The sequence below is a fragment of the Microdochium trichocladiopsis genome, assembly GCF_020744255.1.
Source record: "Microdochium trichocladiopsis strain MPI-CAGE-CH-0230 chromosome Unknown B0I36scaffold_2, whole genome shotgun sequence".
Lineage (NCBI taxonomy): Eukaryota > Fungi > Ascomycota > Sordariomycetes > Xylariales > Microdochiaceae > Microdochium > Microdochium trichocladiopsis.
This window is the reverse complement of record NW_025763545.1, coordinates 3526424-3551221: the sequence shown is the minus strand read 5'-3', so window position 1 is coordinate 3551221 and position 24798 is coordinate 3526424. Positions and strand designations below refer to the sequence as shown.

Genomic DNA, 24798 nt, shown 5'->3' with positions numbered 1-24798 from the left:
GGGTCAATTTTGTTTCTGTTTTGTGTTTGCTGTGCCAAAAGGAGGGAATTCGGAGTTGACGTGCATGTATACATTCCTTGGGAAACAATTGCAGAGACAATATCTGTTGCTATGTTGCTGCTGGGCAGGGCTCGGACGTGAGTGACGACTGAAGCGAGCGGCTTGTGCTGAAAGAGCCCCTGGGTCGCACCGCAGCCAGCCACCGGCCAAGACAGTAATAGTGGGGCCGGCCCAGACCCCGGTCGGCTCAAGCTGCCATAAGCTCCGTGTGCTGCTCATCTCACCTGCTCGAGTCCCTTTTCCTGCCTCTGCTGCTCTTGTCACCTCGGGCATCTTTACCAACTATTCCTTCACCCACCGGCGAATATTTCTTGTGACTGCCCATTGGCCATCCATTGGCGTCTGGCTGAAACCCCTGAGCTTGGCACGCTCGACGCAGTCTCTTGGTCGGAAGCCAAGCTCTGAAGCGGGAGCTAAGAGGCAAGAGGCGAACGAACACCCACAAAGACACACCAGCTGTCCCCCCACCAGTCGACGGCCGTGGCGTATCCTGCATGCATGCATACTTGCTTGCTTGCCTGCCTGCCTGCCTATTGGACTGTAGTGGACGATTGCCTGCTCTAGGCCTCCTTTCCTCACTGGCCTGACCAGGCCCTGGGTGGCAGCCCTGTTTGGAGCTTTTGCTCTTTCGCCGCGGTCCTCCCGCAAAAGCCACCACCAGTCCGGGGGCCGAATTGCTTGGCGGCGATTAGTCTAGGCCCGCCCGCTCGCCCAGCCCCGTCAACTTTAATAACTCTAATTCTGGGACCCAAGACTCGAGCCGCCGCCTCTCCTCCCGATCACACCCCAAAGCCAGGTCCTCGAGTCTCGTGGTGTCACCTTCGCACAACATCTGCGACAACCACCAGCCACCAGGGCACGGCAGGACGGGGCTCTCTGCAGCTCCAGCCAGGTCATCATGGACGACTTCATGTTTCGCACAGAGGTGCGGGCCTGCACCTATCTCCCCGAGACGACTTCCTATCTCGAAATATTCGTCTATTCGGTACGTTCGGTCCCCTTCTCTTGAGCAATCATTGGTCATTCGTGCCACTTCGCACACGGCCAGCTTACCTTGGTTGTCGGCCCGGTTTATTGCCTCTTGACTGTTTCAACTCTGCTTGTATTATTGGCCGGCTCCCCTGCTCAGCGAATCGCATCATCGTCATCATCATCATCGACTGACTTGAATCTTGCAGGATGGCAACATAGAATGCGAGCAGCATCCTCTCACCGACGATGAGTTTGAGAACTTTCTCCATCGCAGGGTACATCTCCCTCTCGTGTAATCACCCGAGCACGCAAAAGCTAACATCTGCTTACCAAGGGGGCATTCTTACCACCAACGCTCAAGCCTGGCGTTGAACTGGTTGGCGGACTACGGCTTGTGTAAGTTGGACCTTGACATCGCCTTTTTAGCGTCCTTTTCGTCTTCAACTTCCCCAATGGCTGACGTCGAGCTGTTCAAAACGGCAGGATTCAGAAGGATGCCACTCAGGACAACACCTTCGCGCCGAGGCACATCAGCTTGAAGCCCGAGATGTATGAAGCTATGGTCAAGTCTATGCACCTCCCAACACGAGGCATCGAGGGCAGTGCGCTGGTCGGCCCCTGCTTCTGGGCCGCTTATGATCAAGACGAGGACGATCAACATCTTCGTAAGTACCCTCCGCCCCCCGGAAAGTTCGGGTTACTGTGTGTCATGTGATGACTCGCTCACCAAAAGCTTCCAGAAATCATCTTCCGCAAGTCAGACGTCCGCAAAAAGGGCAAGACAAGAGGCTGGGAGTCGATGCTCTCGTACGAGTTCAAGACGGGCATCACGACAGGTTACGTCAAGGGCACCCCGTCGTCCGACATAGTAGTCGCGCTCGAGCACCTGATCAACTGCCAGGGCGAGGTCGGCCATCCAATGCTACTGCCCATGATCATCATCTCGCACGACCTGTCGGCCAAGATCGACATCCGTCAGCGCGAGGCCCGGCACTGGCTGCGCCGGCTCGAGAACGCCATCACGCTGCGCGACGAGGTTGTCGACAGCGATGTGTACACCGACTTCGACGTGGACGTCATTAACCGGGACCTCGTCGAGTGCCACTCCCAGGTCCTCTGGAAGCGCCCGCAGGCGTACCGCGAGATCATCAAGGACATGAATGCCGCGATGGACAAGTTCGACGCCAAGGTCGCTGGCGTGCAGAGGACAAAGAGCATCATGGCGCTGCACCACAACATGCTGTCCCGACTCGACTTCTACCGGGCCAAGCTGACCAGCATGGAGCACTACATCCACACCACTCTGGAGCGGCTGACCATTCAGCGGCAGGCGGTATGTATTCCGTTTTTTCGTATCTATTCTTTCGAGGTAGTCCCGCGAATTACCTAGTACTGACCTATTTTGCAGCTGTACAACATCATGGCACAGCGAGAGTCCAAGCTCAACCTGGAGATGGCCGCGCAGCAGCGACGCCTGGCGCACGCGAGCAAACGTGACAGCACGGCCATGAAGGCGCTGTCACTGCTTGGTGCCATGTTTCTGCCTGGCACTTTCGTGGCATCTCTGCTGAGCATGACGTTCTTTGACTTCAACGTCGGTAAGTGATTTTCTTGATGCCATCTTTGCGTCACGTCGCCCTCCCCCCCTTTTTCCGGGGACAAACACGCCCTCTTGCCATGACACGACATCATCCTGGTCCAGAAACACTGACAATTCTTTTCTTCCCCGTCCGCGCAGGCCCGCAATGGGGATCGGACTCGGATCCGCCCGGCGAGGGCGCCCAGGTGTCCAAGGAGGTGTGGATCTACTTTGCCATTACGATCCCGCTGACGCTGTTCATCGTGGGCACCTGGTGGTTCCTGGACCATCGCCGGGAGAAGATGTACAAGAACGAGGACGACGAGATCGAGCGCGGCATCACGAGCATGGAGACGGACATCCTGGCCATCATGCGCAAGAAGACAATGAGCAAGGCGAGCACGTGGAAGTCGCCGGGGCCGGGTTAGCATGCATATTTCCCCCCGAAACAGGGACGCCATGAAAAAGCTGTGGGGACTGTGACAAAACGGACGAAAGTTTCACTCGTGGACTGGGGTAATAACTTTGCGGACAAGATTGGCAGGACGGGAAAGAAGGAGGGAACCGATTACGACTCTTGAATGACCCGACGCAACGAACGAACAACGGAAACCAGTTCTGTTTACACATTAGCTGTACGACCTTCACGACATATATGAACGACAAAAGCGAAAAGCCAGGTCTTTTTGGTTTGGCCAGTATACATCAATATAGATTATTCCTCATCTCTTCGTGCCCTTTGAATGGTTGTGTCGTGGGTGAAGAATGATAGTCTTGCTCATCCAGAAATATATTAAACCAATAACTGAAGCCTGTCCGCTCCTTGCCAGAGCGTCAGAATAGAAATGGCATTGATTAAAGAGGTTTGCGCGCGTACAGAATTTTTCGAGAACTGCGTATTCTCTCTCCTTTCGAAAACAGCATCCTGTCAGATCAAGCTCCAACTATAAGTCCCCCGACCGTAATGTTTGAGTTCGGCTGTCTGCCCATGAAAACGAGATCCACGGTGACGGTGGGAAATCCGGACAGTGGAATTGGAAAAAGTGGGGACCATACCTCGTTTGAGCCGAGGCTCACCTGCACGAGCTCAAGCGCGCCTCTCCCCCTTGTCCTTGCCCAGATGCCCGCGGACTACATAGTAGGATCCACATGATCGCCTGGAGAGTGACGTGAACGGAGCTCTTGAACGACTACGCCACACAGCGCACGACAGACGTTGCGCTTGGTCAGGTTGTACATTTTGACAGCCAGTAAACATCTCTGACATAGCGCTGTGTCACGGTGAGTCCACACAAGGTGAACCGCATTGGCGAGTTCAATTTTCGTACGGGGAGAAGTATCAAGTCGAGAGACCGTGTGAGGGCTGACCCTGTCGTCCACACAGGCAAGTTCATCAAGTTACTTGTTCAAGTCCGGAACGGATCAAATCAAGGAGCCAGAAGATCGGTCATACATGCTTCGGGGTTGTCGTTTCAGAGTCCAAGGCGATTCTCTGGTCTCTTCTCGTTAAAAATGACGGCCGAGAAGTCGGATGCTGCCACCAGCATCGGCAACGGCAGTGGCGGGAGGATCGAGTGCTATGTCGACATTGGTTCGTAATGCTCCAAGTTTCTGCTCGGCTACTTCTAGGGATTGAACGCCCTGCGCGAACGTGCGCACGCGTTGTTCTTGTTGATTGCCGCTTTCATCAGGGGCATCATCAACACGGGACCCCAAAGGAGCCCTACCACTCTCATTGAACCCCAAATCCATCCTAGAAGTGTCAAAGTCACTCACGTATATATGCCTCACAGCCTCTTTCTTCAGCTACATTGCCGTGCTGCAGCTCGTCGAGATGGGCGATCTGCTCAGCCAGCACGGCGTACAGGTCGAGTATGTGTTCTCGCCAAAACCCCCATCCACAGAATTCCTTCTCCAGTTCTGCTCGGCGCGTGTAGCAGGAGTACATGGGCGAGGATTTGCAATATAATCGCTCATCAGGCTTCCAGCGAGCCAGTCGCGGAGTGTCAGGAGCAAATCTGACCGCGGGATCTCTTCTCATACACGCTCCGGGGCCATGATGCGTTGTTAGGCGGCGCTGACATATCTTGCTCCCGGTACAGTATATATCCAGTACTTTTAGGCGCCATCAACGCCGGCTCAGGTATGTCGCACAAAGTTCTTCAGATCGTCATTGGCCTTTGTCCTCCTTGTGCTCTTCACACACAGAAGAGCCATAGCCTCAATTCTTCCCAAACCCAGCAACTATCTTTTGGTCTCTCCAGAGAACTTGTACCACATCCCCCTCCACCTGACACCGTCCTCCTCGTACTAAAACTCCCCCCGCCGCCCTAAATCTCCAGGAAACAAACCCCCCTGGACCGTCGCCGCAAAAGCAGCCTACCTAGCCCACGACTCGAACCGCGCCAAGAGGCTCGTCGGCCTCGACCCGGCCCACGTCCAGGCTCCCCGGGACCTGTTCCGCGCGGCCAGGACCCAGTCCGCCAACCGCGCCCTGACGTACATTTCCGCGCACTTCCCCGCGGAGACGTACCGCGCCGCGATGCTGGGGCTTTTTGCCAAGTTCTGGACCGTCACGCCCGGCGCACAGGACGACCCAGAGAAGGACCAGGCCGCGCGGGATCTCACCGCCGCGGAGAAAGTCGGGGCCGCGCTGGCGGAGCTCACGCTGGAGGAGGAGGAGGAACGAGATGGGATCAGCAACGAGGCGGCAACGACGACAAAGAAAAAGGAGAAGGAGAACCTCTTCACCTCGTCGCAGGTCGAGCAGATTGTCCAGGCCGCAGAGAGCGGCGAGTACAAGGCCCGGCTCAAGGCGCGCACCGAGGAGGCTCTGGCCCGGGGCGCTTTCGGGGCGCCCTGGTTCTGGATCACCGGAGCAAACGGCAAGAGCAAGCCTGTGTTTGGTAGTGATCGGTCAGTCCTTTTCTTTCTTTCTTTTTTTGCTTGTCCTTGTTTTCTTTTCATCAAAACCACCCATCTATTTGTTTCTTCTCCACCAGTCATGTCTTTCGTTCACGCGGAAACAATCCTTTTAGGAGGAATGCTGACGAGGGCTTTCGCCAACCATTTAGGTGGCATGCCATCTTTGACATCCTCGGTCTGCCATACACCAAGCTCGCCTTGCAACCCCCTCGCTCCGGCGAGTCGAAGCTCTAGGAGGTTCTCATCACGAGCATATACAAATCACGTCTCCGGCCTCTTGCCCAATGTGTTGCATATTCATGAATTTATAATGTAGTGATGCTGCCTATGCTTTCGCTAATGCAATGCCCCAAAATATCCGGTCCCACCCAAGCAAAAAACGCCATAGTGTGCAGTTGTACACGAAACGCCCAAATCATCACATGGCCCGGAAATCCTTCCCGATGTTGTCTCGTTCCAAGTATCAATCTCGTTCTCTGAGATCCCTCTTGTTCAACTTGCTGTATGCCGTCAGCTCCCACTGAAGGTTCACGGTTCAGCCAAACGACGACCCAAAAACACTCTCTAAGGGTGGTCGCCGAGGTGCTCCTAGAGGTCGCATGCGTAGAGGGTAGCCCGCCTGTCTCAAGCTTTCTGGGTCTACCCCGCCGTACACTGCCACTGCGTTTGTCTCGGGTCCACTGAATAGCAGTTCGCTCAGAAGTCGTAGGTGCAGCGGCTTTTCCACAACGAGATCGAAACCGGTCTCCTTGATAACATCCATCGGAGGCGGTGGGGTGGTGCGCATTGCCATACCAATGATGACTGTTCGTCGAATTGGCCTAGGCTGAGTGTCCGCAGACAGTTCTTTGTTGGCTTCTTGCTTCTCGACAAAGGAACCCGAATTTCCCCCTTCCGCTGGGTCCTTAGTCCAGGATGCCTCCTCAAATTCTCGAATCATCTTAGTTGTTTGAAATCCATCTTGTCCAGGCATCACGATATCTGTATATGACGTGTCAGCGATGGCCATCTCAGGCGCTGCATTGGGTGTCAGCCTTACCCATCAAGATACATCTGTACTTCTCAGGTGCCTGCTTATAAAGTTCCAACGCCCGCTCGCCGCTCGTGACAGTCTCATAGGGCTGACCCCATTTCTCGCAGATCTTGGACATGATCTAAAGATTCAAAGGGAAATAGTTAGCTGGGATGCCGCACAAGTCGACAGTGTCGAGCCCATGGATAATCATACCTTGCAGCTTATTACGTCATCGTCCACGCATAGTAAAGTGAAGGCGCTCTTTGCTTCTCGACGGGACAGCTTCTGTTCCTCCTGGCATAAGGCTGCCGCGGCTGCCGCGGCAGAGGCAATGGCCCCCGTGGTGCCAGACGCGGTACCGACAGCAATGGCCGCAACAGTAGCGGCCGCTTGAGCCACTTGCTCCTCTGTGGGCTTGGATTCCTTCTGCCTCCAACCAGATGGCCTGGTTGCTAACCTCGACTCATGAGTGTTATTATTATCTCGGCTGCTCGTGGCGCCGTTGAGCGCAGCCAGGGCATCTTCTGTCAACGGAGTGGTGGGCTCTTCAGGCGTGGTTGACCACTGGGTTGAGCTGAGGTTGGCAGCAGGGACAGGCAATCTTCTTGCCGAGGTCCTTGTCGAGCTCCTTGCCGATAGGGTGTTTGGCGCCGCGGTGTTGAGTGATCGTGTCCTTGCCGGCAATTGGATAGTGACGGAATCGAACCCCTTGTCCGGGAGGATCGCCTCGAGTATCCGCCGGTGGTGCTCTTCCCATTTCTCGTGTAGCTGCTGGGGATCCGAGAGCAAGGCCGAGAGGGAAGCAGCAGCCTCCAAAGCCTTCATGGACGGCTTTGCCGGGGTGTTGGTGGTGGCATTTAACAACGAAGGCAGCGTAGGGGGGATAGACGTGTTGGACGAGATGGATGAGCTGCGAGGGAATGAATAGTACTGGTCGCTGTCATCTCGGGTCGCTTTGGGGAACAAGTAGTACTCGTCGCTCTTCTCCGACCGGGGCCGGGCAATGGAGGGCTGGGAGGCGGAGACCGAGTGTTGGGGAGGGCTCGCAAGCCCGGCTTGCGGGGAGACGTGAGGTTGGCTCGCGGATGCCATTGTGCTTGGGCGGCGAAACCAGGAAGTGTGCGTTGTGCTACGGCAGGTTGTGTCGCATAGTGGGCGGTCGACCGGAGGAGAAGCCAAGCTGGGGATGTCTCGATTGGGTCCTTGTCGACTGCTCAGAGAGGCAGGCAGGCAGGCACGGCTGGGGACAGCGGCTTCTTTTAAGGAGATGATGGGGACACTATGTACGGAAAGAGAGCCGTAGCCCTTGCTGGCCGGTGGAGAGGGGAGACTGATGCCGGCCGGGCTCGTCTCCGACGAAGGGCTGGGGTTGATTTGGAGGGCTTGTCGATGGGGCGGCGTGAGTCGGGCAACGTCCCAGGACTTGACTTGGCCTGAGTCTATGTAGCCGGATAGACGGAGACTCCCAGAGGTCGTTCTGTTGGTCTGTCTGTCTCTGTCTTTTGTGATCTGGTCTGGTCTGGGTCGGGCACAGGAACACGAGGATGGGCAGGAGCGGCTGTGCAGAGGTTTGGTCGTGTGTTGTCTCAATCCAGGCCTTGGCGTGCCCTTTGTGTCCTCTGCTCCCTTGGACTGCACGCAACTGTTACGCCATCCCGTCTCGTGGCGCCGCGAACGAGCCAAACCCTACTCACTACTGTACCAGGGGGCCAGCACCCTTCTTGGTACTGGATGGGACCCTGGCGCAACCTGGACTGCCGTCCGTCATGGTGCTGGCTGTTGGCGATGGTGGGGCGTCCCGGCGTGTGTTGCAAAGGTGCAGCAGCCCTCATTCGGCAGTGGCCGATCACTACGTCACTTCTACGTTTGCAGGCCCCCTGCCTCCACCACCCTCCCCACCGCCTAACGAAGCCAACACAGGCCTAGCCGGCCACCTTGGGGGCATTGGGCTCCATACATGCGACTCCGTCCCAACCTACTCTCCAGAATGCCGGTCGTGGTCTCAAAGCAGCAGCACAGACGCCGTTCGTGGGCCCAGCACGAACACGTTTCGGCCCAGGCCAGGCTAACTTGGATGTGGTTGGTGCCTGCTGGCTTCTACCGGTAGTCGAGTGGCGCCAGCGCTAGGCTGGCCGCCTGGCTGTGCGCGCGTGGCAACCCGGAACTAGTTCCTGGCCGTTGTGCTAATTACTGCCCGGGTCCAAGGCTTGGTATACTCGAGTCAACGGCATCTGGTCGCCCGTTGATACATACTGCCCAGCCATCGCGGCCGGCTTCTACGGACATGTCGCGGGCCCTTCTGCTGTACCTGCCCGATTGCCGACACTGCACTGGATGGGCGTGTACCGGTCTCGCCGGTGTGCCGACGGCGCAGCCCGGGATCAGGATGCCCTGCATGCCCGCCTCCCTCCTGCCAGGATCCCCAGCATGGTGGCATGGCGATCATTGTCGAGACTTGGACTTTTCCTGGCCTCAGGTCCCTGACTCCCGTTCGCCCTGCAGCCTTGACAGGAGCCACGCAGGTGACGCGACTCGCGGTCCCCAGCCCACATGGGCAAGAAGTTTATTCTCCATGTCACCGGCGATCAAGGCACGCACACCGCACCAGAAGAAACCTGCCCAGTCGTTTTCTTCGACCCCTTTCTTCTTGTTACTAACTCGCTCATCCAGCTTTGCGGCATATTCCGAGAATATTCTCGAAAGGTAGCGCGCGCGCGACCATCGCGATCACGATTCAACCCACGACCATCGTGGATTGCCTGGCCGTATCGAGCACGCCCCCCTGCGCCAGACTCCTCTATATCTCCACAAGGGGGGGCCTCTCGCCCTTGCTCACAACTCGGCCGTCGTACGATGCTCTCTCTTTTCCAAAGCCCGGCCAACCGGCAGCGTTTTGCAGTCACCGTGGTTGCCTTGCTATCACGTTTCTCTTGCTGCTATGCCCCGATTTCGGTAAAGGCCATGGACGCGTGCAGTGGCTGAGCTGCTTCACCGTAAGCTCGCTCACATGCCGACATGCGCGGGGTCATGACAGGGTTTCTTTGCTGCTCTCGCCGTCACCTGAGAATCATGGCCGCAATTCCGGGACAATGAAGACTTGGCCTTTGATGGGCGGCCAGGACCAGGTCATACAAAGCACGGAACGACACCTGCTCATGGATGATTATTTGCCTAGGCACGTCCGTGGCTGAGCAACGCAGCTGATCCACAATTCAGCATGAACGCGAGTCAAAATTCACATGATATCAAGGCATTAGGCACGCTCAGCAAGAATTACGCAGCAAGACTGGACGGTGTTTAGGTGGGCAGTCAGAAAAATGTGAGCCCATGACCGGTTGTACGGTCAGACTCGTAGGTTCTTATATTGGTTGGTGCTCAAGGTCAATGAAAAAGCCGCGCCTAGGGCTATTCAGTTGTTCCTGGGCCCCGACCTGCACAATTACCCTTTTCAGGTAACCAGATGCAGGACTACGAAGATAATATGGTGAAGATCTCTCCCAAGCGGGTCAGAAGAGTTTCGATGTGCCCGAGGTATATCTTTGTGTGTGGTTGCCGTTGTGTCACGGTTTCAATCCGGTGCTCATGCTGCTGCCAAGACGGCAGATGCCCGCTCAGAACGAACGTAGCTTAGCGAAAGGTCTGTTGAGCTGCTCTCTGTCTGTTGGCCTTTTTTTTCTCTCTCGCAATCCAGGCCCTCGCTCCCAGCACACACCACCCAGGCATCAACAACTTATCAAAGTTAGTGTTGCCTCGGGATGCGCAGCCCGCGAGGTCCCATGAACATTGCGTTGCATGGCACGGTGCAGCACCGTTTTGACATTTTTAAGCAGAGGCGCTCACAGCGCTCGCCTCGCCGGCCTCGCGCTCGAGCAGGGTCTCCATGAGGAAACCGTTGGCCGGCTTGGCCGCCTTGATCTCGCGGAGGACGCGCGAGTCAATGCCGAGCTGCTCGTTGGTCCAGAGGGGCTCGTCGGGGACGGCGCTTTCTTGGCCGACGCCGATGAAGCCGCCCTCAGCGGCCCAGTCCGAGGTGCGCTTGATGCCGAGCTTGGTCCAGATCTCGTCGACGGCCTGGACGAGCTGGTCGCGGTACTGCTTGGTGTGGCCCGGGGTCGGGGTGATGCGCAGGCGCTCCTGGCCGACGGGGACGGTCGGGTAGTTGATGCTCTGCACGTAGATCTGGTAGTCGCTGAGGAGCATGTCGGACGCCTGCTTGGCGAGCTCGGCGTTGCCGACGAGGATCGGGATGATGTGCGACGGGTTCGGGATCACGGGGATGTCGCGCGCGTCGAGGCTCTCCTTGACCGCGCGCGTGTGCAGCTGCTGCAGGCGCCGGTCGCCGTTGTACGACATCTGGTACTCGATCGCCGCGCGGGCGCCGGCCATGGTGGCCGGCGGGAGCGACGTGGTGAAGATGAACCCGGGCGCCAGGGAGCGGATCATGTCGACAAACTTGGCGCTGCCGGCAATGTAGCCGCCCACGCAGCCGTAGGCCTTGCCGAGGGTGGCCGTGATGATGTCGATGCGGTCCATGACGGTGCCGGCCGGCTTGCCGGCCTGGTGCGCCGCGAAGTCGAGGTGCTCAGCCACGCCGGCGCCCTTGGGGCCGTACATGCCCACCGCGTGCACCTCGTCGAGGAAGGTGAGGGCGCCGTACTTGTCGGCGAGGTCGCAGATCTCGGCAATGGGGCCGATCGAGCCGCACATGCTGTAGACGGACTCGAAGGCGATGATCTTGGGCACGTGGATCGGCAGGGCCGCGAGCTTGGCCTCGAGGTCCGCGAGGTCGTTGTGCTTGAAGACAATTTTCTTGGTGCCCGAGTGCCGGATGCCCTGGATCATGGACGCGTGGTTCAGGCTGTCGGACAGGATGACGCAGTCCGGCAGCTTGCTGCCAAGGGTCGCCAGGGTGGCGTCGTTGGCGACGTAGCACGAGCTGAAGACGAGCGCGGCCTCTTTGGCGTGGAGCTTGGCCAGGGTGGCCTCGAGCTCGACGGCGTGCTTGTTGTGGCCCGAGATGTTGCGCGTGCCGCCCGCGCCGGAACCGTACTCGTCGAGCGTCTCGTGCATCGCCGTCAGCACCTGCTTGTTGCGGCCCATGCCCAGGTAGTCGTTGGAGCACCACACCGTCACGCGCTCCTCCTTGCTGCTGCCGTGCGCCTGCGGGAACTCCTTGGCGAGGCGGTTGATGTTGTTGAAGTACCGGTACGACTTGTCCTGGTGCTTCTTGTCGAGCTCGGCCTGGTAGAAGGACTCGTAGTCGAACTTGGCGGAGCTGCTGCCATTGTGCGGCTGCTGGTGGACGGGAGAGGCGGCGTGGCGGGCCGCGGCAGGAGCCTTGGGCGCGAATTGGGCTATAAGATGCGAAGTAGAGTCAGTCACGGAAATTCCTCTGATCGATGTAGTTGTTTTTCCCGCGAGAGAAAAAAGAGACTTTCGAGCCGTAGAACCACATACCACTGTCACGGGGGGCAAAGATGGGCGTCTCGACGGGGCGGGCCTCGTGGGCACGGCTCGTGTGAATGCCTGCCTTGCCACTCTTGTAGAGGGCCGAGAAGTGGCGGAGGCCGGCGACGGTGGCCGAAGCGGCCATGCCAGCCTTACCGAGGCGGGAGGACTGGATGGCAAGGGCCTTGCCCATGACGGGGCAGCGCTGGCCGAGCAGCTGGAGGCGGGAGAAGGTGCCGCCGCAGGGCGAGGTGGCCTGCTGCTCGAGCTGGGCGGCGGCCGGGGCACGGGTCGAGGTCGAGAGGGCGCGGAGAGTGGCGGGCGAGGCCTGTTTGAGGAACGGGCACATGGCCTTGGACTGGCGGAGGACGGCGTCCATGGCGATTGCGGGAGGGGGTGGTGATGGCAGCGGGAGGTGACTTTGGTGGGTGATGTGTCTTGTGTCACCAAGCGTCGTTATTTTGTGTTGTGGACTGTCTGTCTTTGTTGTGAGGAGGGAAGGTATCGAGAGGAGGAAGAGAACGGCGAGGAATGACTGGGCCGTGGCGGAGGGCTTCAGAGTTTCTCGGAACGGAGGCGTGCGGACACTATTACGCTTTCGGGGGCGGCCTGTCAGGCCCGGCTCGAGGGGCTGCGTGCTGCAAAAAACCACGGGAGTTGTGCATGCAGGCGTGTGGGGTCCAATGGGGATCGAGGCTTCGTCCAATGGCGGCGGGCGCCATTTTCGTTTTCCAATTCTCGACATACCTAGCGTACCTAATAACTATTAGCGGCCACCAGTCCACGGGCAAATTGCCTTCCGTGCGCTTCGGCGCCATGTGCCACACCTCATAATTAATCATGTGGCCCTTTGTGGCCTGCAGACTGCCTGCTGCGCTTGGGCGTCTACTGGGCAGTTACTGATTTGCATCTCCAGAGATGCCAATCCTGGGAAATGACGTCCATGACAGACTCTCCCCTCTGTACCCCTAATTACTGTACAGCGCCTTGTTTTCATTCTGGTGGCACGCCGCACCTCCAAAAGAATAATCACAGCCCCAGGCCAAGAACAGTGAACCGCAAAGCACGCATGCACGCACGCACGCACGCACGCACGCACGCACGCAGCCTTTGTAACCTTGCTGTGTTCCTCCCACTCCTTACTTCTCCAGGGGCAAGCCGAGGCATGCGGGGGTGAAGTGGTGCTGCGACCCTGGCCTGGCCTGGCCCGGGAAGCTTTGCGACAATCCATCCGCACAAAACCCGAAATCCGTTCCGGATCGGCACTGGTCTCTCTCCCCAGGTGCAGAGTGTTTGCCTCCCCGCCTGCACCTCTAGTTCCCAGAGACATTGGCATCCTGCTGTCAATTGCCTCCTCTTCCGTTGATTGGAAACACAAACTTGTCCGTCTCACGTACGCGACGTGACGACACCCATTGAATACCTGCAGTCGCTGACTGGACCATGGGACTTTGTAATCCCCTACCTGATCCCCCCCACACTGGACGGACTCTTCTCGCGCACCTGCATCAATCCTTGGAGCCGAAGCCGCCGGCCCCCGACGCCGGGTTGGTGGGCGCGCGAGCGGGTACGTACCAGCCAGCCGCATCAGAGGGCCTGAATTGCAAATTGCGCGTCTTGTGATTGGTCCTACCTTTAAAAGAAATGGTGGGCCTTCTTGCTCACACAACTTGCTCACATGCATACACACCAAAGAACGGAAAGAAACCCCGTTTTCGAACAAAGAGCCTCATTCTCGTGGTTCGGAAAGAAGTGTTCCTCCGTGGGAATCAGCCCATCGCTGTTGTGCCATATCGTTCGTTCCGGCCGATGGCGGCTCAGCCCAGTTGCGCCGTGGCCTGTCTTTTCATCCTTTTTCCCCCCTCTGCTTTTCCTAGTCCTCTGTAGGCGTAGGGATTAGAGCCCGGATTGACAAAAAGTCAATATCCTAACAGCTTTCTCACGGTAAATACTTGTGCCCAGTAGGGGGGGGAGGGTCAGAGGTATTAGATCTGACAGATACTCAGCATGTGCAACCTAAGACTATCTTACGTACGCTACCACTGCTCCTTCTCGGCTTGGACAAAATCCGTGCACCGTGTCCGTTGGCCCGCCCATCCGTCCTTCTATCCGGCTTCATTATGCCCCCCCGTCTGTCGGCTCTCTCAAGTTGAAATCCCAGGCTAGCGCTGATTCATTCGGACCATCCGTTTCACGAAACCTCTCGAGTTCCCCACCACGCATCGAACTATGCAATAAGAGAGAGTGACTGTAAATGTCGGCCCTTGCCCGACAAAGACCTCCGTGTAGGGTTTCCTCTCTGCTGTGAGATGCACGTCGCGACTTTTCGCCCGCTCGCCGTCCCGACGATGGAAGAACGCGCTGCCGAGAACGCGGATGCCGAGTCGGACCGACGGGGTCTGGTCCAGGCTCGACAGATCAGAAGTGGCCAGATTCGGGGTCTGAACAATGCCCTTTCGCTGTGTCATCGTATAATGATGAGTGGGTATTGTATTCGTCAGCCGAGTATCTTCACAGACCCAAGAACTGTCAGCCGAGTGTTGCATAACAAAATCCACAACGGCATGTTAAACATCTGCAACCTTGACCGCTATATGTGACAATCTCGTATATACTACAGATCATGGCAGCGCTCGCTGTCCACAACGACTAGCAACAGAAGGATCCAACAGTGCCGTGTGTGCACGTGTATTTATATCTTGCTCAATGTGCCCCCAAGCGCCGTCTTGGTGTCTCCACTCGTCTCCTTGATCAGCTTCGACATATCTCTAAACTCTGGGATCCCAGCATCGCCCATGCACTCAAACAGGAAGCTCTCGCTCGTCGTGACCGTGGCACCCTCGGCGCGCAGCCTGGCAAGAGCAATTGGCACTTCTTGCTGGTTGCAGCTGCTGACGCCGTCGGCCAGGACGTACACCTTGTGGCCAGCTTCGAGCAGGTCGAGCGCCGTCTGGGTGACGCAGACGTGCGACTCGATGCCTACAATGACGACCTCGCTGGGCTTGTCCGAGTCAAAGTGCTGTGAGATCTCGGGCACCCACATGCTGAAATACGTCTTGTCGACGTTGCTTACACCAGCGAGAAGAGGCTGAAGCTCCGAGACAGTGGCGCCGAGCCGGGCACCATTCTGTGTCGTCACGTAGACGGGGATGTTGAGGATCTTAGCCGCGCGCAGCAGCTTTTGTGTGGTCAGGACGCTTCATGTACACACCAGTGTTAGAAGGCAGCCTCTTTTTGTGACACTCTGGTGGAAGCTGCAACCCAGGCTTGACGTATGCAGGCCACAGCCCAAGTGGTGTGACGCGGGCCACTCACATCTTGTCAAACTGCCAGATGGCGGATCTGAACTTTTCCTGTATATCACAGACACTACCGAGCAGGGCAGGCCAGGTCAGCTGTCTGTTCTTGCGCGAGCGCTCACCACGCCAGCCACCGCAGCGACCACGTACAAAATTGCAGGCCGTTCTGAGCACGAAGCCGTTAGTTAACTTGGCCGGTCACAGCGCCACGAGTGGCGCGCACAGTCATGAGGTCCTCACCGAGCCGTCTCTTGGGAGCCATCTTGGGCATTGAGGATATGAAGTGGCGACAGGCGTGCCGCCGGCTTGCAATGGCAGTAATTGGTGGTGAAGGACACTGCAAGCGCGTGTGCCGTCGCGATGCCGAGGTTGTGGTCAAGGACAAGCTAGCGACAGGCCCGGGCGAGTGGCACCAGAAGCTGCGGTTTCGGACTGGCGCTGTGCTACTTGGGTGCGGAAGGGTAACTGCTCTCAAGGGAATTGGCGAGGACGTTGACCATCTAAACATTTCGAGAAGGCAGACTGGCGCAAGGCGGACGTTTTGCTTGGATAGACGAAGAAAGGTAAGTATGTATCGACCGAGTCAGTGCGCTACAGGTCCCGGGGCTCACTCACAAGTCTTTGGAGTGTCTTGCACAGGGAGATTGCTCCGCCAGCACAGCGGCGATGTTGCAGAGCTGGGGCACTAGGGGAAGCAAGCCGGCCGAGACGGTCTGCGAACAGAGAAGTTGGCGCACTACCCCGGATATGGCCGCTAATCTCTCAATCTTAGAGCGCGAGCTTTTTTGCAGATGGCGCCGCCAGTGGGGGAGGGGCTCCCGGCACTGCAGAGCAGCCACATCTTGCTGGTGCCGTTAAACGGCAGGCGCGACCCGGGCATGGTCTCGACTCTTGCTTCGACAGCTTGAAATAGCCCAGCGATCCCACCTCGTGGTGTGATCAAACTTGCGTGAATGGTCCTCTAATTAATGCCAGCAACTTGGCATCTTCGTGGCCTGGCAAACCTGCCTGCTGAATGCTCATGGCACGCAGCCTACATAAACTGAAGCAACATTACACGACTTCCCTCGCTTCGTCACGCCTCCTGCAATACCACCAAGCCCATATATGTCCCGCCAGCCTGGTCCGGCGTCAGCCGCCTTTGATTCTTTTTCTACACGTCATTCATATGCCGACATGCCAATTGTTCTTAAACACCAAATGTTTATTCCTCGGGAGACGCGCCAGAGTTCGCGCCTGCCAGACCACAAGCTCATCAAAGCGACGGCCTTGTTCTCAGCCATGTCTTAGACCGCCCGGGCAGGGATGAGGGGGTTCACTCGGGATTGCCCAAGGGAAAGACAATAACGGGTGAACATTCTCTGTCGGGGAATCTCTTTGAGCGAGCTAGACCTGTCGTGTCTGTCCATGTCCAAAAGCGTGTGTACCGGCGCAGCGGGCCTGCAGCAAAAAGCTTCGCTCAAAGCCTGATTGGGAAGCCCTGCAGCCTGCATGTCTCAGACAGCTGGAGATCGACGCAGGGATCCGGTCCTTTGTTCTGAGATGATGACCCTTTGTTGGCATTGTTCACAGTCCTCTGGTCCCGGACTAAATTCCTCGAGGCTCGTGTCGGCCTGACTACTGCACCAAGCTGACCCGAGCTCGGCCCAGCCAGCCAATGTCACCGAGAACTGTCCGTCTCCGCAACTGCCACAGCTCGTCGAGGAAGGCAGGAACAAATGTGCCGGGGCCACGAACATCCTCACGCTCAGCCGCGATTTCCGCGGCGATATTGTATATGACAAGTCCTGCCAGGACGGCTGCCAATCCGTCCTTGGGATAAGCAGCGACCATCGCCGAAATGGTGGTTCCTAAGCAGCATCCTGTGCCAGTCACCATCCCAAGATACTCGTGGCCGTTCTCAATGGCGTACACGGCCTCACCAGCCGTGACATAGTCTACCTTGCCTGTCATGACAACGATGTTACGTCGAAGCGAGGCTAGGGTCTTGATGGACGCAGTCAGCCCGCTTAAGTCCGAGGTGTCTGCGCTGCTGTCCACGCCACGTTGTTGAACCGTACTCCCGCCGGGCAAGCATGACAGGACTTCTGACTGGTTGCCTTTGATGACAGAGATGTAGCCAGCTCCCAGAATGAAGCGAGTGGCTTTACGGCGGACGGCTGTGGCTCCAGCTCTGTCAAGGCTATCGTCAGTATCGTCTAGCAAGCACGAGCTTTGTGCAAATTTATGAGAGACTCACCCCACAGGGTCGAAAACCACCGGTCCGCTAGCTTCATTATAAGCCTTCAAGGCCTTCTCGTAGTTTTGGAGGCCCTCGGGAGTAACCGTGCCCATGTTAACCACGAGGGCACCGCCCAGCTTGGCAAGGTCTTGAGCCTCTTCGCCATAGTTGGCCATGATTGGGCTGGCTCCGACGCACAAAGCGACATTGGCGGCAATGTTCTGCACAACAAGGTTGGTCATGTTATGACTCAGTGGCTTCTTTGCATCCACGGCCGTTATGACTTCTGGGATCACTTCCAATAGGTCCTGCGGCGGCCTTTTGAGCTGGCCTTGCGCAGGAGCCAGCGTTGAGAACGCAGGCGGTGTTTTGACCACGCGTAGAAGTTGCGCCGCCACCACACCAGGCTCAGGCGCCGCCATGATGGCGCTGACCAATGCAACTCCATCTACAGATCTCCCAGATGGAGTGGTGCTCTGCCAGAGCACTCGGGAGATGTTGGTCTTATTGAGGCCCCCAATGCAGACTGTTTTGACAGAAGATTTTAGGTCCTCTAGCTTCTGCAGAAGCTGCTGCAGGCCCTCTATGCCTATGATGCTCTTTGTGTTCTCTTTCCTGTGTTTTGTGTTTTTCGGGGTTAGAAAAAAGTGTGATAGTTGGCAGATGGGAGGAGCTGTCTTCAAAATAAACACTTACGTAGCAGTGGCAAACACGGTGCCAATGCCGAGATAGTCTGCGCCTCCACGGCAGGCAGCCTCTATCTCCTCGGCATTGGAGACGGTGACGCCAATGATCTTGTCGTCACCGAGGAGTTTCCGCGCCGTCTGTACATCTACATCAGAATAATAGTTAGCCAACATTTCGTCTCGTCAGAAAAAGGGGACGGCCACGAAAGATACAGGCACGCAATGATATGAACAAGGCCACAAAGTAGTTGACCAATGTCTACTACAAACAGAGTATAGCAAGGAACTGCGCCAAAGAAGTCCAAAAAAACGCAAGGGACACTGACCGATGTCATCCTGCCCAATATGCACACCCTCGCACCCCACCGCGAGCGCGACGTCGACCCGGTCGTTGATGAGCAGCGGCCTGCCGTACTTCCTCGTGATGGCGTGCAGCTCGCGGGCAGTGGCGATCATGGCGCCCGTGTCGGCATGCTTCTCGCGGTACTGGACGCACGTGACGCCGCCGCCGCCGCCGCCGCCGCTGCTTGCCTCGTGGCCATCACTACTGCTCGTGGACGAGCCCCGGAGAGCAGCCTCGACGACATCACACAGCGACTTGCCCGCGGGCAGGATCTTGGGCGTCGAGTCGGTGACCAGGTACAGCGAGTAGTCTGCCTTGTGCTTGTCAAAGGACGGCCACGGCGATGACGAGCTGGCTGCGTGGGCCGGAGCTGGGAAGGACTCGAATGGTGTTGTTGTTGGCGCTGTTGCTGCTGGTGCAGAGGAGGAGGAGGAGTAGGAAGAGGACATGGCTATCTTTGGTCCGGCTAGCTGAGCTCTTCCGGCTTGCTTTTACGATAGATAGTATTGGGCCCGGGCGTTTCGGTTGGTCCGGCAACTAAGGGTGATGGTCTGTCGGACAAACAAAACCTATCTGCCTTTTCCCCGATGCCGGAAGGACAAGTTCTTTTTGGGAGCGCGGGGTTATCCACAGCAGTCCAGGTGTAATGGAGGGAGCTGAGCGAGTTTCGCAGTCGCAGTCCTGGTGATTGGCAAAAGGATTACAATTGACCACACCAGCCGGGATTCAATTAGAGACAGCCAAACTTTTGAAGCTATTTTGAAAGAAGTCGGAACCAGTCTTTGGGTGTGAGTGGTTAGTTTGGTGCAGTGACGTGCTACGACGGGAAGCATCCATCTCTCCAGACAAGCTAAGAAGAAAGTGTGTGGCGAGCGGGCCAATCGGCATGTCTTCCGAGTCGCTGTGCCATTCCATTCAAATATCAACTCGCGCAGTCCACACGCATACAGTGTTTAGGCTGTTTCCACCTCGACCAAGTCTATTACCTATCCTACTTGCTGTCATCCTTATCCCGCATTGCTCTTGGTATCGGGCCAAGGATCTGCGCAGCTGCTCAAGAGGTACCCGGTGCCAGGATTCCCAGACAGTAGGTATGCGCCAGCAGCCCGCCCGAGCGGTTTGAGGCGGCTTCCCAAGGCATACTAGATACAGTGGCTGCTTACCCTAATGGACAAGTCAGGGTCACGTCCAGACAGGGTATCGCTGCGTGGGGGGTCCATGGCAGATCCCGAAGGTCATCAACAGCTAGTCCCCAAACATGGCATACTATAAGTCAGCTCTACTGACAACCACCACGATTTGCGGAGAAGTGAGTAGAAAGTGCCGAGAATAAAAGAAGGGTTGCCACCGGTGCATCAGAGGAATGCTTGGAGCCAGGACCCGTGGGCGACAGCGTTTGCTATCCTTGTGGCTTCACTGTGCGTAATATTCCGTCGGCGGCGCACGAGATGGTATGGCCAGCCAGATCCCCCCACCCCAAATTCTCCAATGACGCCCAGATGGGGAAAAGTGATCTCTCATGGGCAAGCCCGACCTGCGAGTGAGGTCTACTATGGAGTTCGCCGGCCGCATATAATCGGGACATCCCGCTCCTTTCCATTGGGCCAGACAACTACGAGTATTTCATTTGACTTCATATCGGATTGGTTATAATGCTAGGCCTACACCTACGAAAGGGCCCGGTCTGCGTGAGGAATGACTCAACGTCCAATCGACTCTGCCGTCGCAGCCGACGTCCGTCGCTTGCTTGAGCCAGGAGTCATCCAGGAGAACGCAGATGCACCACCAACTGGGTTGGCAGAAGTCCGAGCCGCGGCGGACGATGCTCGAGATTCGCGGGTCGAGGCAGGAGCTGATACTGCGGGCTTGGTGTCAAACGCAACTGTCGAAACCACTCGTTTGGCTTCAGGCCGTATGATTCCGCCGTTGCTGCTCACGGCTGCCACTTCTGTGCCGACTTGGCTCTTTCGACTTTGCTCTCCACTAGTCCTCGGGGCCGCAGGCGCAGCAGATCCCTCCAACGATGACCCGGTCCTGGCAGATGTCGAATTGCTCGCCTTCAGTGGCTTCAATATCTTCATACTCCGTCCTCGACCAGCGGGCTGATATCCACTGAGTGGAGCTCCGTCCTTTGACGTCATCTTTGAAGGGTTCGAGCTCTGCCGCCACGAACTCCAAATGCCTCCGGATCCAACTTCACGTCGACTCCCATCGCCGGAAGACCCGTCTGGGGATTTCTCGCGCTCCTGGACGTCACGTTCAGGAACAAGGTGATTGCGCTCGGCACTATCCTCTCCAGCCCCATTCTCCAACATAGTGCTGGCCACGCCCTGCGTCTGAGCGATATGTCCATCAGCGGGTGGCGTCAGTGGCTGCCGAGTATCTCGAACGTCGAAATCATCCTCCTGTTCCCCGTCGGTGGTAGTGTCGGTGACGTCCACTTGTTTAGGTTCTGAAAAGACGAATGGTCGGGCGGTAGCATTCAGCTTGGGCCTCTCTTGCGAGACCGCCAAAGTTCGTATGGTCTTGAATGATGCGTAGTCATCAGGGCGCACGAATGGCACCGTCAGCTTCCCTCGATCTGAGCTGTAGAGCGTCATGACGTTGCGCGAGAACAGGATATCGGCCGAGTGTTCTCTCAGGGCTTCGCTCCCAACGAATACTCGGATCGATCTCCTGACATCGGGAGAGTCAGGCATTTCGATGCCAGCAACCTCGAAACTGACAGCGATGCTCGGCATTTGGGGTGCAGGGCTCATCCCCCGTGATGTCGAGTGTGCATTCGAAGTCGCTTCAGTCAAGTACACTGGCAATCGGATGCGCTGGACACCGTCGAGATCTCGGTGGATATCTTCAGCCAGATCGAGGTCTCGAAGAAGCGAGTATTCGATAGTTGACCTTTGTGACCCTGTACAAACCACCGCATGTAGCAGCGTGTCATGCGCAAAATTTGGCGTGAGCCAGCAGCGAATGATTGACGGCACGGACCCAAGCACAAAGAGACTGGCGGGTGGTTCTGGCATTCCCACTGGAGACTCGTCCTCTCGACCATTCGTGGTGAATGTTGCATCGAGCCCCAAGCTACTGGCTCGGCCGGAGGCTACAGAGTGATGAGAATGTACCGAGTGGACCGAGTGTCCAGCAGAGCTGTGCCTGCCATCCGACTTGTGTGAAAATGTGCGTTCCATCCCATGGCTTCCCATCCCGCTGCCGGGACGGACTGGTCCGAAATCGCCAGATTGACGACCATTCTGTGCCCAGCTTGACCCCTGCAGGGCACTTTCATCAAAGCGTACGCTGTTGGCTCTGGACGCAGCCCCACGTCGTGTCGGCTCGTCTTCTGTGTCCAAGTGCAGGCTGCCCAGCAGACTCTGACCCTGTTCCTCAAAGTCATCGAATATCTCATCCGGTGGAGGCATCTCTATGGGCCCTATCGAAAGACACGTCAGCCTCGCACACATACACGAAATCGAATCAGAGTGTGCGACCTACCATGTTGTGGAGTCCCACTCAGAGCGCTGGGAAAAGGAGAGTTCCACACAGACTTGATTGATGCTTCATCGGCTTGGCGCTTCTCCAGACGTGCTAGCCTTTCAGCATGGCTGATCTGTACTGCCTGCAATTGCTTGACGTCCATCTGGACAGTGTAAAGGTCGTCTCGGGTGATGGCAAAGCGCGAATCCATCCCAGCAATCTCGAGGAAGTGAGGTGCTTGCTAGGTACTCTGAAATTGTCGAACTAGAAGGCTTATGACACACTGAGGGTGACGATGGTGGCCGAGCCCTAATACGCTGCTCGGAAGCGGAAATATCTGACGCTCGACTGCCTGTTGAATTGGCCACCTCCAGTCCAGGCAAATGATGCGGTACAAACCGCCCTCGCGCTTGGTTTGGCTCAACCCGCTCCTGGATCTAGCGTGCGAACAGCGAGGGTGGCCTCCACTTCCTCATCGCAATAGGCCCCAAAGCCGCCTCGCACGCCAGGACCGGGACGTGTATTGTCTTCGGGTTCTACTCAATATGGCTTGGTTGGCTGTGGTCGGGGTTGGGAACGAGTCTTGAAGCGCTCCGTCGGCAAGAATGCCTTGGCGTGAAGATCGGGTGTCGTGGGCAGGATGCTGTGCGTTTGGCGCCTAGTATTGCTAATCTGGCGTTTCGCCGTTGTCCGTGTTCCCAGAAAGCTGATGCAACAGCTGCGGGCAGGATACCACCAATCCGTCAACTTCAGCTGGTTGCTGATGAACCGGTGATGGCCTATCTATGACGAACTCGAGGATATCGACAAGGTTGACTTGACTGAGGCTATGTGTACTGAAGACCTCGGACTATTTCGTGATCGAATTTCGCAGCCGAATCAAGGGCAGTGTGGCATGTGTACTCGTTCGGACTCTGGAGTTGCTGTTGAAAGGGGCCGAAGCACCTCCTGCAATGCAAGGGTGGTATTGCTGAGCTGCTGTGCTTCTCCGCCTTGTGACTTGTGAAGTCGGTAGGAGTCTGCGACGGTTCGTAAAATCGACGTCTATCGTCGCTCGGTGGTGATGGCGAGTCGTGAAAAAGGTGACAGCCAAGAGCGGATCGAGGTTCGAGGGCGTGTCTGGTGGCAGATAACTTGGGGGTGTCCGGGGCGGGACGTTGCAGGACCAGCGAGGCTGGACATGAACGTGTCGTGACGTGCACGGTAGTGGTGGTGGTGGTAGGTCCCATTAGGTGAGACAGAGAGCCGCTGTATTGGAGGCGGCCTGTGCCCTGCAGCACGCCCACTTCCAACCCGCACCCGCAGCCTCGAGTGTGCTACTGATGTCTGGCTCAGAACGCACCAGCAGCCCGCTTGGCGCCACTCATCCAGCCCCCAGCCGTGGATTTAGCAAGGAGTGTGATTGGCGAGTACCGAGCATGCATGCATGTCAGAAGCTGCACGAGAACACAAGCGGAACGGGTTTTGCGAAGTGTCTCAGCAGCGCGGGCGTCGGGGATACCAAAAGCCATTAGTGACAAAATACAAGTTGGAGTGCATCGGCCTGATCCGGCTGGCGCCGGAAGTCGTGTAAGCAAGAACCCTCCCAAATCGTGCATGCATTCACCGAACTCTTTTGGCCCAATTGGTGGTTGAATTGCTCCCCAGTATCAGCCAACGTTTGGGCAGACTGATAACGGCTCGGCCGAACCAGCCGAATCCTGTGAATCAGGACACAGCTACATGGTGAATCTTCCGCTAGTAATTCTAGGATTGGTTTCGTTGTTGTTCTTCCATGAACTGATCTTTCGTCTTGCCATAGACAAGAGTCCACCAGTCCGGATGCACATACCCCTCCGGGTATGGTGGAAAGGCGTCCATGTTACGCATGATGAGGCTGTACAAGATTTTGTACGCATCGGCGTTTATGTGAAGCCCATCGGGTAGTAGCGTTTCCAAAGCACCTCTGACACCTCCTGGGTAGCCTAGGAGTGGTGTGCCAGGCTCCCTAGGGGTACGCTTCTCAGCTTCTGACATGATGGCTTCGTGCAAATCCAGCAGTCGGACATCGCGACCCTCTGACTGTAGCTTTGCCGCTATGTCCCGAACTGCCTGGGAGAACTTGGCGCTGAGGCGGGCGTAACGTGTGACCTCCCCCATTCCAAATGCCAAGTCCGTGAGTGCCATGCCGATTTCATCCAGTGGGGGAGGAGTGACGAGCAAAATTCTTGCCTTATGGGCTTTAATGTGTTCGTGGTTGACAATGCTCAAGATGTTCGACTCATACTCTGCCAGAGAGACTCCCTGTCTGTTCGATGGGTGATCGAGCCTGGTTGCATCGTTGGCTCCCAGAAGGATAACCTGTGAGGGTGATCAGTATTGGCACGGAGTCTACTGGAGACTACTCAAGATGTCATACCAAGTACTCTATTCTTGGGGACGTTTCAGAGCGGGCGGGAAATATTTGAGGGAGGTATTGCAGCGCATGCCTCGAGTTCCAGCCTGACATGCCTCTGTTCACAACATCAAGGCGTCGGTTGCAGTCTGTTGTGACCTGTCAGCCCACTAGAAGCTTCAAGACATACATGCAGTGCGATCAGCACTCAACTGCGGTACTCACGCATCTGCAGCGCCGATTGAAGAGAGTAGCCATCTTCGACAAAACTCGCCTTCTCAAAGAGTGAGTCTCCAAAAAGAACGACTTGATTGTAGGATGTCTGAGAAATTTGGAGCGGGGTTCTATCAGTAGCTTCCCAAGCTGGGGTCCGAAATGGAAGGATTGCAAGCTTACAGCCAT

At 56.9% G+C, this 24798-nt stretch overlaps 8 protein-coding genes across 8 annotated transcripts; 2 read left to right on the top strand and 6 right to left on the bottom strand.

The window, feature by feature from the left end:
• Positions 1-958: 958 nt before the first annotated feature.
• Positions 959-3039, top strand: B0I36DRAFT_372341 (uncharacterized protein; the record flags this gene model as incomplete). Its single annotated transcript, XM_046160108.1, has 7 exons — positions 959-1045; positions 1239-1307; positions 1367-1428; positions 1516-1697; positions 1773-2365; positions 2441-2630; positions 2771-3039. The coding sequence occupies 7 exons, from the start codon at positions 959-961 to the stop codon at positions 3037-3039; spliced, it is 1452 nt and encodes a 483-aa protein (XP_046017288.1).
• A 710-nt stretch (positions 3040-3749) lies between these two features.
• B0I36DRAFT_315695 (uncharacterized protein) lies at positions 3750-5887 on the top strand. The gene is made up of 6 exons (XM_046152908.1): positions 3750-3892; positions 3996-4202; positions 4405-4483; positions 4714-4754; positions 4954-5527; positions 5686-5887. Exons 2-6 carry the CDS (start codon positions 4124-4126, stop codon positions 5768-5770), a joined length of 858 nt encoding a protein of 285 aa, XP_046017287.1. The 5' UTR covers positions 3750-3892; positions 3996-4123; the 3' UTR covers positions 5771-5887.
• Positions 5822-8139, bottom strand: B0I36DRAFT_315693 (uncharacterized protein). Its single transcript, XM_046152907.1, has 3 exons — positions 6765-8139; positions 6576-6690; positions 5822-6517 (listed from the first exon to the last, which is right to left on the bottom strand). Exons 1-3 carry the CDS (start codon positions 7641-7643, stop codon positions 6072-6074), a joined length of 1440 nt encoding a protein of 479 aa, XP_046017286.1. The 5' UTR covers positions 7644-8139; the 3' UTR covers positions 5822-6071.
• Positions 8140-10373: 2234 nt separating this feature from the next.
• Positions 10374-12378, bottom strand: B0I36DRAFT_359757 (5-aminolevulinic acid synthase; the record flags this gene model as incomplete). Its single annotated transcript, XM_046158190.1, has 2 exons — positions 10374-11905; positions 12009-12378. The coding sequence occupies 2 exons, from the start codon at positions 12376-12378 to the stop codon at positions 10374-10376; spliced, it is 1902 nt and encodes a 633-aa protein (XP_046017285.1).
• A 2313-nt stretch (positions 12379-14691) lies between these two features.
• Positions 14692-15560, bottom strand: B0I36DRAFT_359756 (isochorismatase domain-containing protein; the record flags this gene model as incomplete). The annotated part of the gene is made up of 4 exons (XM_046158189.1): positions 14692-15196; positions 15315-15352; positions 15421-15464; positions 15539-15560. 4 exons carry the CDS (start codon positions 15558-15560, stop codon positions 14692-14694), a joined length of 609 nt encoding a protein of 202 aa, XP_046017284.1.
• A 1355-nt stretch (positions 15561-16915) lies between these two features.
• Positions 16916-18997, bottom strand: B0I36DRAFT_359755 (Hydroxyethylthiazole kinase family-domain-containing protein; the record flags this gene model as incomplete). The annotated part of the gene is made up of 4 exons (XM_046158188.1): positions 16916-17471; positions 17538-18134; positions 18216-18351; positions 18532-18997. The coding sequence occupies 4 exons, from the start codon at positions 18995-18997 to the stop codon at positions 16916-16918; spliced, it is 1755 nt and encodes a 584-aa protein (XP_046017283.1).
• Positions 18998-20248: 1251 nt separating this feature from the next.
• On the bottom strand, positions 20249-22233 carry B0I36DRAFT_237911 (uncharacterized protein; the record flags this gene model as incomplete). The annotated part of the gene is made up of 2 exons (XM_046149562.1): positions 20249-21978; positions 22041-22233. The coding sequence occupies 2 exons, from the start codon at positions 22231-22233 to the stop codon at positions 20249-20251; spliced, it is 1923 nt and encodes a 640-aa protein (XP_046017282.1).
• Positions 22234-23768: 1535 nt separating this feature from the next.
• On the bottom strand, positions 23769-24798 carry B0I36DRAFT_359753 (SGNH hydrolase-type esterase domain-containing protein; the record flags this gene model as incomplete). Its single annotated transcript, XM_046158187.1, has 4 exons — positions 23769-24362; positions 24421-24545; positions 24622-24718; positions 24793-24798. The coding sequence occupies 4 exons, from the start codon at positions 24796-24798 to the stop codon at positions 23769-23771; spliced, it is 822 nt and encodes a 273-aa protein (XP_046017281.1).

Bases quoted from the DNA above. Each gene is read 5' to 3' on its own strand.
- B0I36DRAFT_315693 (XM_046152907.1), bottom strand. From the start codon at position 7,643: ATGGCATCCGCGAGCCAACCTCACGTCTCCCCGCAAGCCGGGCTTGCG. The intron at 6,691-6,764 runs GTATGATTATCC...TTGAATCTTTAG, and splicing joins ATGACGTAATAAGCTGCAAG to ATCATGTCCAAGATCTGCGA. The intron at 6,518-6,575 runs GTAAGGCTGACA...CGTCATATACAG, and splicing joins GTACAGATGTATCTTGATGG to ATATCGTGATGCCTGGACAA.
- B0I36DRAFT_315695 (XM_046152908.1), top strand. From the start codon at position 4,124: ATGACGGCCGAGAAGTCGGATGCTGCCACCAGCATCGGCAACGGCAGT. The intron at 4,484-4,713 runs GTATGTGTTCTC...CTCCCGGTACAG, and splicing joins CAGCACGGCGTACAGGTCGA to TATATATCCAGTACTTTTAG. The intron at 4,755-4,953 runs GTATGTCGCACA...CTAAATCTCCAG, and splicing joins CGCCATCAACGCCGGCTCAG to GAAACAAACCCCCCTGGACC.